We start from the raw sequence: 11878 nt of genomic DNA on the forward strand, positions 1-11878 counted from the left end.
AGCGCCGGCGTCGCCGCGTGCGCACGTGCCCTGCGGTGCCCGCGCTTCTGGGCCGGCCGCTGGGCAGCTCGGCCCCCTGTGCCGCGCCTTTGGGGTGCGTCCAGGGCACGTGAAGGCGAGCACCTCGGCAGGCCTGCGGCCACTCTCAGGCCAGAGCCTCAGAAGTAGTCATGCAAACCCGTTTTCCTTTTCCTAATCCAGTCGTTGAGGTTTGGTGGTTGAGTTATAAGAATTCTGGGTATCAAGCCCTTAGAGGTTCAAATCCGCAGGTGTTCCCCACCCCCATTCTGTGAGTTGCCCCTACCCTGATAACAGTTGACTTTTGAAGCTTATTTTTTTAAATTTACTGCATTTAATTTTTTTTTTTTTTTAGTTGTCAATGGACCTTTATTTTATTTATTGATACTTGGTGCTGAGAATCAAATCCAGTGCTTCAATCATGCTAGGCAAGCGGTCTGCCACTGAGCCACAATCCCAAGCCTGTAATTTTACTTTAAATGCTTACAAAAAGTTTTAAATGTCACAGTTTAATATACTGTGAATACATAAAACAATGTAAACACAAAAATGCAATGTATAAAAGTAAAATAAACACTGTTTTAGGACACAAATTTACAATAAAATCTAGGAAATAACATCCTCTAAACAAGTTAATTTTTATGAAGTTCTGTTGCTTTGTTTTTCCTTTACTTGCCTGTGCCTTTGGTATCATATCCAAAAACTCATTGTCAAATCCAGTGTCCTAAACATTTATGCTGTTTTCTTCCAATACTTTCAGGTATTGCGCTCAGGTCTTGATATGCTTTGAATCAGCTTTTGTATGTGACATTAGATAAGGGTCCAACTTCAGTCTATTTTGCATGTGGACATCCAGTTTTCTCAGCACCATTTATTGAAGGGACTATCTCCTCTTAAGTGGACTTGGCACCCTTGTGAAAAATTATTTGATCATATATGCAAGGGTTTTCTGAGAGTGGGGAGCTATGTGTTCCATTGGTATGTCTGTTTATATGCCAATACTGTACGGTTTATTACCTTTTTTTTTTTTTTTTTTGATAATACGTTTTGAAATCAGAATGAGTGTGTCCTCAAGCTCTGATCTTTTTTTCTCTAAGTTTGACTATTTGAGTTCCCTTGAGATGCCTTGGGTTTTAGGACACATTTTCTTTTTAGGAAAATGTATTGACTTTCTTGGTTCCTTTATATATGATTGACAGCTTAACAGTATCGTTTTCCAGCCCAATGGGTAGTGCATACCTGTAATCCCAACTACATGGAGGCTGAGGCAGGAGGATTGCAAGTTTGAAATCAGTCTTGGCAATTTACTGAGATCCTGTCTCAAAATAAGAAGGGCTAGAGGGCTGGGGTTGTGGCTCAGTGGTAGAGCACTCACCTAGCACGTGCAAGGCCCTAGGTTGAATCCTAAGCACCACATAAAAATAAATAAGGGCTGGGGATGTGCTCAGAGGTGGAGCGCTTGCCTAGCATGTGTGAGGCACTGGGTTCAAGCCTCAGCACCACGTAAAATAAACATATTGTGTTCACCTATAGCTAAAAAATAAACATTAAAAAATTAAATAAATAAAACAAAGGTATTGTGTCCAACTACAACTAAAAAGTAAATATTAAAAAAGAAGAAGGGCTGGAGGTGTCGTTCAGTGGTAAAGTACTCCTTGGATCAGTCCTGGATAGTGAAAAAAGAAAAATTGTCTTCCAATTCATGTACATGAGATGTGTTTCTCTTTATTTATGTCATCTTTAATTTCTCTCAGTGATGTTTTCAATTGCTATGTAGTTTTCAATGTTTAAGTCCTTCACATCTTTGGTTAACTTACTTTCTACATACTTTTATGTTGTAGTTATGGAATTGGTGTTGTAATTTGCTTTTCAGATTTCTCATTAAGAAATGCAACCAGTTTTTATGTAACTTTGTCTCCCTATACTTTGCTAAATGAATTTGTTGGTTCTAACAGGGTTTTATGATAATTTGGGGGTTATCTATATATATAAAATCATATAGCCTGGACTTGGGCATCCCTGTAACCCCAGCTACTTGGGCTGTTGAAGATCATGGGTTTGAGACCAGCCTAGGCAACATAGCAAGCCCTTGTTCTAAAAAAAATCATATAAAATCTATATAAGCAAAAGATAATTTTACTTCTTTTTATTTTTCTTGCCTAATTGCTCAAGCTAGAGTTTTCACTACTACTTTAATAGAATTGTGAAGGTGGGAATGCTTGCATGGTTTCTTAAAGTTTTCAGTCTTTCACCATGAGTATGATACTCACTGTGGCTTTTCATACCTGTTTTTTATTGTGTTGAGGTAGTTTCCCTCTATTGATTGTTGAATGTGTTCATCATAAAAGGGTGTTTTATTATGTGATTTTCTGCATTGATTGAGATGATCAACTGTTTCATTTCCTTTGGTCTGCTAATGTCATGTATTACATTGATCAGTTTTTGTATAAACCATCCTTGCATTCCAGGAATAAATACCGCTTTGTCATGGTGCATAATTCTTTTAATGTGTTGCTGAATTGGATTTGCTAGTATTTTGTTGAGAATTTCTGCATCAGTATTCATTCCTGATGATGTTGGATATTGGTCTATAATTTTCTTGTGTTGTGATTTCTGGCTTTGGTATCAGAATAAGGCTGGCCTCATAAAATGTGTTAGAATGTATTTCTCATCTTCAGTTTGTTTTGAAATTGAGAACAACATGATCTTCCTTTTCAGCTTTTCTTTAATGTTTCGTAGAATCACCAGTGAAGATGTAAGGTCCAGGACTTTTCTTTGTTTAGAGAATTTGATTCAGTCTGCTTACTGATTATAGATTTATTCAGATTTTCTATATCTTTGTGACTTGGTGTTGCTAGGTTTTGTGTTTCTAGGAATTTGTCCATTTCAAATATGTTGTCCAATTTGGTGGTATACAATTGTTCATAGTACTCTCTTAAAATTCTTTTTATTTTGTAAGAAATGAGTGAAATATTCCCACTTTGATTTGAGATTTAGGAATTTTAATCTACTCTAATTTTTTCTTTGAGTCCTCATAAAAAAGACTTTTCAATTTTATTGATATTTTCAAAGAATCATTTTTCTTTCATTGATTTTTTTCCTGTTGCTTTTCTATTTCATTTTTTTTCGGCTTTAATCTATTGTTTCTTACTTTCTGTTAGCTTTTAGTTTAGTTTGTCCTTTTTCAAGTTCCTTAAATTGTAAAGTTAGATTGTAGATTGAGATTTTCTTGCTTTTTAATGTTTGTAGTTATAAATTTCCCCTTTATCGCTTCTTTTACAGCATTGCGTAAGTTTTGCTTGTTGTGTTGTAATTTTCATTCATCTGTAAGTACTTTCTAATTTGTCTTGTGACTTGTCTTTGATCCATTGTTATTTTCAGAGTGTGTTAATTCCCACAAATTTATAAATTTTCTAGTTTTACTTCATGGTGGGTTTTTTTTTGTTTGTTTTTTTGTTTTTGTTTTTTTTGTTTTTTGTTTTTTTTACTTTTATGGTTTTCTAACTCCGTCCTACCTGATCTGAGATAATACATTGCATGATATTTGTTTTTTATGTTTACTGACACTTTAATTCTGGCCTGACACATAATCCATCCTGGAGAAAGTCCCACATGCACTTGGGAAAAACATACGCATTGTTGCTATTGTGATCTGAGATGCTCAGGGACTACTATGGGCAGAGAGGGCAGATGCACCTCTGGGCCTTGGTTCATGGCCTGACAGCTATTCAATGTCCCACTGTAGCTCACTTTGTCAGATGCTAGATGCATGCCATCTCTCCACCCTCAAGGAGCACCAGGCTCATCATCGGAGCCAGGGTGTTTTGTTAACTTGATGTCATCACCACAGGGCAAGGGTACTTGGCTAAAGTGCCTGCACAGGCCAGAGCACACCAGCAGTGTTCCTAAGCCCAGCAACCCTACAAGCCCATAAACCCAGCTCCTTTCTTTTGCTCCTTCCAGATAGCCTGACACTCTTCTCAGAGCTGCCTCTCCCTTCCCAAGCAGAGACACAGAACGTCAAGCCTTAGTTCCCGGTGTCCCCATCAGACGTTCACTGAGCCCAGTTCATCTGCTGTGTTGTTCATGTGCTGCCATTTCCTCACTTCTGTCTGCTTTATCTACACATTATAGGGGGGTTGACCTTCTTTCTGTCATCTTTTCTTCATGTGTGTTGATGGTCTGTCATTAGGTGTGATTTACACACTTATCCTTAGGTCTGTGCTTGTCATGTAGCCTGAGTGTATTGAAACTTACTATATAAAGTCCTTCTTGGTCTCCTGTAACCTTTTTGATTTAAAGTCTGTTTTATCTGATATTAGTATAGCTACCCTGCTCATCTGTGTTTCCTATTTGAGTGGAGTATCTTTTTTCATTGATTTCAATCTATTTGTGTCTTTGGATTGAAAATGAATCTCTTCTGGACAGCATATAATTGGATCTTTTTAAAAATCCAGCCTGCTGATTTCTGTATTTTCATTATAAAGTATTTTTATGTGACGCTGAGGATAGAACCCAGTGCCTCATACAGGTAACCAAGCACTCTACCACTGAGCCCCACCCCCAGCTCTGTATTTTCATTAGAATGCTTATTCACCTTACATGTAATCACCAACACGGAGGGACTCCTGTCATTTTGCTTTTTGATTTCTATAAAGTTTTCTTGTCCCTCATTTCCTGCAGCACTATCTTTGATGTTTAGTTGATTTTTTATAATGAAACATTTAAATTTCTTCCTTGTGTCCTTTTGTGTATATTCTGTAGCCCTTTTCTTTGTGGTTGCCATGGGAATTGCATTGAACACCCTGGAGCTGGAACACTTGAACTTGGATTTGAACCGGCCTTCCTTTTCTTTTTCAGCCTTCCATCCTTCCTTTCAGCCACTGTGTGGGGGAAGTTACCTATTTATACATTATGTGCCCCAAAGCATACACTAACCATTCTGTGAAATGCACAAGCCTCACAAAACTATTGCTACAATAGTGCCAACTTCTGTAATTACCTATGTATTTGCCTTTACTGAGATCTTAATTCTTTCTTTTGGCTTTGAGCAACTGTCTTGTGTCATGGACACTGCAGGGAATCAGTAAGCACCAGCTGAATACACAGACCAGCATGTAATTTCTGGAATGTACAGCTTTCTCAGAGATGAAACCCAGCATTTCCTCATGGAGAGAGAGAGGCACACAGTGGTGTTTTTGTTTTTTCATTTTTTCTTTTTAGGTACTGGGGATTGAACTCAGGGGAGCTTTACCACATAGCTACATCCTCAATCCTTTTTCTTATTATTTTGAGACAAGGTCTTGATAAATTTCTGAGGCTGGCCTTGAACTTGTGAACCTCTTGCCTCAGTTGTTGGGATGACAAGTGTGTACCCCTATACCCAGCCACATTCATAGTTCTGAACCTTGTCTGCACCTTGGATCACTGGAGCATTTTTAAAACTGATTCCTAGCTCCCCACAGCCACGCCAGTGAAATCTCTGGGGGCCAAGCACAATCCTGCATAGTTTGTAGATGCCTTCAAGTGCTCCTGCAGATAGCCACAGTTCAGAACCATGGTAGAACCATAGCCAGAGGGCAAATAATTGGCCCTCTCCTTGCTCTGACCAGAGGTGTCATCTGGAGTGGAACAAGCCTCGGTCTATTCTCTTGTTAGGCATTTTTAAGGACCTGCTGTGGTAGAAAAAGCTTCAGGCTCTGGGATACAAAGTGGATAATGCAGCCTCTCCAGTGAGCTCAAGGGCTATGGGGAGTGACAGCAGGGCCACCAGCAGTGCCAGGGGCCTACATCAGGCCTGCAAAGGCCTCAGTATGGAATTGTTTCCCTGGGAGGTGGTGTATCCCGTGGAAGGATTAACATATATTTTAGGGGCCTTTTCCCGACAAAATACACTGTTTTCATTGTGCTAAAGAGGCTGATTCCCTTCCCAGGGTGTCCTCAAGGTGGTGACGAAAGTACAGTTTGGTCCTTGGCCAGAATTAGGAGGGAAGAGAGCAGCGCATTGTTTCTCCCACCATCCCTACAAGTCTTGAAGTCTGGTGGGCACTTTTGGCACCTGCATCTCCCTCACAAGGGCCACCACTGATTTCAGGCTGCTTTAAGACGGTTAAGAAGCAACAAGAACCCCTTGGATATTTAAGCAACACACTGACCATATTCTGTGCCAAACTACTGACCCTAGTGATTTTTCTTTCTTCTTTGTACTCCTCCCCTTGAAACGCATATGTGCCCTCAGTTTTGCGACATGAATTAGTGAAGTGCCAGGGTCCTTGGTGTGGAAGTCGACTGCTCCCAGCACCAGCTCTCCTATGCTCCATTTTCTGGCAAGACCCGTCTCTGCTTAGCCTGACAGGGGTAGGTACAAAGCACAGAAGAGTGGCAAGGGCAGAGCCTTTGTTGCAGGCAAGGAAGGGCCAGTGGGACTGGTGTACTGCCCCCGTTGGAGTGTCCCACACACCTCCACCCCAGTCAGGGCTCTGCTCCTTCTGAACTGCTGGTCAACCTTCACATAGAGGTGCTGTGGCTATTTCTGGCCTATGAGGCATAATGAGTTATTTCAGTGCCTGCCTGGCAAGTCCCAAGTTCCATTTAGAGATTTGTTTGCATTTTTACCCTTTATGTTCAGCACTGGGAGGAATTTGTAATTTCCCTACAGTCCTGAATTCCCTGGTCTTTCACACTGTTTGTGGCCCTGGTGACATCCTCCGATTTGACCCTGAGGGATGTTTGTCTCAAGAGGCCACAGGCTGTTTTCCGGCTGTTTCCCTGCTGTGGGTGGGAGCTGCCAGTCTCACTCCTGGCTATCAACAGGCTCTGACTAAAACTTTGATACCCAGCGGGGTCAGCAGCTATGCCAGAGGGGCTGTTCCTGCTCTTGGAAAGTCACATTCATTCACACAGGGATGGTCTACACATCCACTATCCCACCCTATTCCCCCCGCTTCCCACAGACTCCCAGGACCCGGGAGTCAATAACAGGCATGTGGCTATGCCCAAATGGACTCGCATCCAACAGCCCCAGGCTTTTTAGTGAAAAACAAAAACTTATTGACGTTTTGACAAATACAAACTTTCAAAATAAGGAAATGGATTTAATCAAAATATTCAGGGAACTGAAACCCATTTTTCTTTGTATTTATGCACTTTAATATACATAGATGGGATATAATTTCTCATTTTTCTTAGTGTACATGTTGCAGAATAATATTAGTTGTGTAATCACATATATACATACAGTAATAATGTCTTGTTTCATTCTACTGTTTTTTCTATCTCCATTTTAAATGCAGTATTTTATTATATAAAATTCTCTGTAGAAAAAGCACCCTAAATTTAGGACTTTAAATCCATAGCAACAAAAAATTTCATTTAATAAATTGTTCAAAGCACACTGCTAAACATATATGACATTTAAAACTCTCACTGAAAGGGAGAAGCACTGTAGAAAGTGGTTTCAGAGAGGTACATCACACAGAATGAAAGTGCCTCAGACTCAAGCCAGTCTCTAGATGCTGTCAGCGTCCTATCCCCAGTAATATGTTGTCTTGGCCACTCCTTTCCAGCCACGCACAGCCTTGGAAAACATGGGCCGTTTTCATCCAGGCAGTAACCAAATTGCCCAAGGGACTGTGGTTAGAGCTAAGGAATCATACAGCCCGAAGGTCCCCGTGGGAGAGAGGAGCGTGGAGGCTTCACAAGGGCTATGGTGGGCCCAGCCCAGAGGACAGGGAAAGCCAGGAAGGCAGAACCCAACAGGCTAATAGGCCTGTGGATGTGCAAACCCAGAGTGGGTGGTAGTGTTGTCATTATTTTGGAACTAGAGATGTCTAAGCTACATGCCCAGCCCCGCCCCCCCCCCCCTTTTTTTTAATGTTTTGAGGCAGGATCTTGCTAAGTTGCTTAGGGCTGCACTAAATTGCTGAGGCTGGCCTTGAACTTGAAACCCTCCTGCCTCAGCCTCCCCAGTTGCTGGTTACAGGTGTGGCCATTGTGCCAGCCAGAGTGGGTACTGACAGCAGATCAAAGAGCTTCTGAATTCGCGGAGGCAATACCAATGTCCTCCCATCTCATTCAAGTTTTTCTGCTTTCCAATCTGACCAAATTACTACTAGGAAAGGTGAACGATGAACATTTTATTCCATTCCCAGGAAGACTGCTCCCCCTCCCCCCTTCCCCCTCCCCCTCCATGGCTGCTGAAGAAACCAGATCCACTTCTCTTCTCAGGTCAGGTTCCAGGGATGACTTCCTCCCTGTGGTGCCCATTCCAGCGTGTCTGCACAGGGGTCTGCAGGCTCACTCGGCCTCCTGCCTCTTCTCGGGACCAGCCCTTGGTTCTTTTTGCTGTTGCTCCCGCCATAGCCTGAGTCCTCTGTACCCCTTCCTGCTTGAGGGCAAGCTCTTGGCAGGTTCGGCTGCCATCCCACCTGTGATTGGCTGAAGTGCCAATCACTCTTCCAAGGGCAGCAACCCAGGAGGGCGAGGCCCTTCTGCTTCTGTTAGCGGAGCAGCAGCCTGGGAAAGCCGAATGTAGCCTCTCCTGTTCAGCGGCATGAGCCCAAGATGTTTTTCAAAAATAATGTTCCACTAGCTACCCTAAGAGTATGTGCTGCGGCAGACACCAACTTCAGTTCATGGTAACACCAAATGTCCTCCCAGGGAAGAACTACAGCCTCATTTCTACCACAAGGGAGGAAGGCAGGATCTCCCACTGTGCATGTGACGCAGCCTCCTGCAAGCTTGCCTGACCTGTGGAAGTCATGGCTCTGGTAGTGATTCTCTGTGGTCTCCTTGATTGCTGCAAATGAATTTTGCTGTGTCAGACAACTACCCTTGTGTTTTGATCTGATTTAATTCCACTAGCAGGCAGGACTGAGGACATGAAAAGCAACCATGTCAGGGCACAAGGGTGCACAGCCATAGTACATGACTACGGCCGAGGATACCAAGGCCAGCCAGCTTTCCACCACATTGGAGCAACAGGGAGGAGACAAATCCTGTTTCCCTCACAGCCCAGAGCCCCAGGAGCAGACTCCCTGCCCAGCACCCTCCTGGCCACCAGGGGCCCCACATGTGACCTGAATGACCCGCAGACAAGCTCTCCTCTCTTAAGACACAGTGCTCACCATGACCTAGTGCCGGGCTGGGTGTGGGGCCCCCGGAAGTTACCCCAAGAGTTTAGCATGACTTCTTTTTAGACCAGTGAGAAGAACAGGAAGAGGCTCAGCAGGCACCTGGTCTGCATTCCGGGCCTCGTCCTCCCCAGGGTGGTGTCTGCATCCTGGCCTCCTAAGTAGCAACTGTCACCCCAAAGCGCCTCACCACACCATGTTGGGGCAGGCCTTGTGGGCCGCTGAAGGCTAAAATATAACAGCTACCACCACTGCCTACACAGGCAGCTAGGAGGGAAGCATGTGAAGGTGCTCTCTCAAAAAAGGCCCATGGCTGTCCCCTGAGATTAAGGGGTCTACAGAAATGTCAAGTAGTATAAGACTGTCATGCATGAAGCTCTCCTCTGGGTCTTAGGCTGGTCTTTCCTGAAACATGACAAATGAACATCACCAACATTCAGCTCCAGTGGATTGCAAGTGAATGGAATGGAGACAGCCTGTCTCCGAGGTCACACATCAAATTCCCATTCATATTCTTAAAATGCCAAACCAGAGACAGAGGACAGTCAAGTTGCTTAGCAGGCTGGGCAAGTGTGGACGTGGAACCCAGCTCTGTTACCAATACAGTACCAATGCTTCTCTGGGAAAATGCGACCAAACAAAAGTGAAATTCAGCTGGGCACAGCGGTCTGTAATCCCAGCAACTCAGAAGGCTTAAGTAGGAGAATCATGAGCTGGAGACCCAGCCTCAGCAACTTGCACCCTATTGCAAAATGAAAAACAAAAAGGGCTAAGAATGTAGCTAAGTGGTAAGGCACCCTGGGTTCAATCCCCAGCACCAAAAAAAAAAAAAAAAAAAAGTGAAAGAAAGAGAAGCTGTCACTGGGCTGAGCGGGACCCAACACCATGTCCACTGGGTGCTCGGAGGCCGTGTGCATGCCACTGGTGCTCTCCTGTTGTCTGAAAGGTAAATGCTAGGGTCTCACTCTGAAGTCAGTGGGTTAAATGTCTAGCTTGGACTAAACAAGACAGCTTTCTTGGTGAAAAGCAACTTGGTTCTGAGGAGACGGTGGGCTCTGCCCTGTGCTCACTGCAGGTTTGATGTGCCCCAAGAGAGCGAGATCTCCAGAAGACCATGACAAGTGAATCCACGGGTGGGGGCCTCATGCGGTGGGAGACCCATCCTGGAAGGCTGCACACCAGGCAGGAACGCTACACGCTAGGCAGATTCTCCTTGTTTGATTTAATAAGATAATTTGGAAAACGCAGTCATGAGACTGCAAAAGTACAGGGATGCCCTAGAGCAGAGCTTTGCGGGAGGACCAGCCCAGGGGCTCAGAGCACCTTGCTTCCCAGACGCTCCTTCCTGGGGGCCAGGCCATTGTCCTCCTTCTCCCTGGCCAGCCTCTCTGCCGTCTCCATGGGGATGCCCCCGTCCTGGCGCCCCTTCTTCCCTCTATCTTGGGTGGACCCTCGGACCCATCTCAGCTCATCTTCGTTCCTCCTGGCAAACCTGGCAAACTCAGAGTGAGCACCATGTTTTCTGCTGCTGTCCAGGTGGCACCTCAGCATTTCAGCTTCCCTCCCCCGAGGTCTTCTCTCCAGGTCCCTTTGCTCTCCATCACTGTCATCCTGTGACCTGTGGGCCAACAACACAGACGCTGCCTCTGCACCTCAGCCTCCTCCACAGAACCATGCAGAGGGGTAAGGAAGGAGGCAAGGGCAAGGGGAAGCAGGAACAGGAGGACCAAGCACCGAAGATCTACTTCTCTACCACCAAGACCTGGCCAGCAGGAAACACTGGGCTAGACGGGGTGCTGGAAGAACAAACAGGCAAACCTGACAGGAGGACAGCCCGTGGAGGCAGTGCCTGCAGGCCTGAGTGAAGGCTGACTGGGTGCAATCTGACCAAAGGCCCCATGTCCACCATGCTCCTGGCAAGACTGAGCAAAGGCACGAGAGCAGCACTCTCCAGACTCCCAGAACACATGACACACATGCTGACACTGTGAGTCCATGCCACGGGTGGTGGGAAAGTTCACACTCACTTCTCCCTGAGCGCCTCCGGCAGGCTCTCCAGGAGCCTGGTTTTCCTCACTGTGCAGGGGGCGTGGGCTTCCCGCCTGCCATCTCCAACACCAGCTTCTTCTCCTCTTTCTTTTGGTTTCTCAGTGGTTGATTCCTCTCCCTTTTCTGGTTTCTTAAGAAGCTGAGAAATTGTAACGTTAACAAATCAGCATTCCAGAGCATATTACAAAAGAAACTTAAATAATTAAAAATGCATATCAATATTAAGCCCAAATGCTTCAATAGCTAAAGAATTAAACCAGAGGTACAAAAAGCAGGTTTTTGGTTCAACACACAGTGGATCTGTCAATGAAATATTCTATAGTTATGAAAAATGATGTTTTGTAATGAAAAGATGCTCATGTTAGCAATAAAAGAACATTACACAAAGAACAGCCACCATGATCTGGTTTTATGTTCACACACACACAGCCACACTCGCTCAACAATGGGGGGACACTGAGAAGGGTCAGACCACTGCAGCCTGGCCCATGAGCACATACTGCCCTCAGTCTCCAGACCACTTCTGGCCTTCAGGTGGTATGAAGCGCCAATGCCCGCAGGCTCTGACACTCACTGATCACCATTCTTGGTGGTGGAACTCTGAGCATTCCCCTTCTTGTCACCCACAGGTCTGTTCTTTAGAACATCTATGGTTGTCAGTTCTTTTTTTTTTTTTTTTT

The 11878-nt window shown here is 44.5% G+C and overlaps 1 protein-coding gene across 1 annotated transcript in view; it reads right to left on the bottom strand.

Annotated features, from left to right (window-relative positions):
- Positions 1–7091: 7091 nt before the first annotated feature.
- Upf3a (UPF3A regulator of nonsense mediated mRNA decay) overlaps positions 7092–11878 on the bottom strand; it is a 17416-nt gene continuing 12629 nt past the window's right edge. Inside the window, exons 9-10 of the mRNA XM_015483918.2 lie at positions 11177–11337; positions 7092–10767 (exon numbers count right to left, since the gene is read on the bottom strand). Of these exons, the coding sequence (XP_015339404.1) occupies positions 10464–10767; positions 11177–11337 (465 nt within the window). The 3' untranslated portion in view covers positions 7092–10463. The remainder of the gene's footprint in view (positions 10768–11176; positions 11338–11878) is intronic.

The sequence above is a fragment of the Marmota marmota genome, unplaced genomic scaffold, assembly GCF_001458135.2.
Source record: "Marmota marmota marmota unplaced genomic scaffold, marMar, whole genome shotgun sequence".
NCBI classification, from domain to species: Eukaryota; Metazoa; Chordata; class Mammalia; order Rodentia; family Sciuridae; genus Marmota; species Marmota marmota.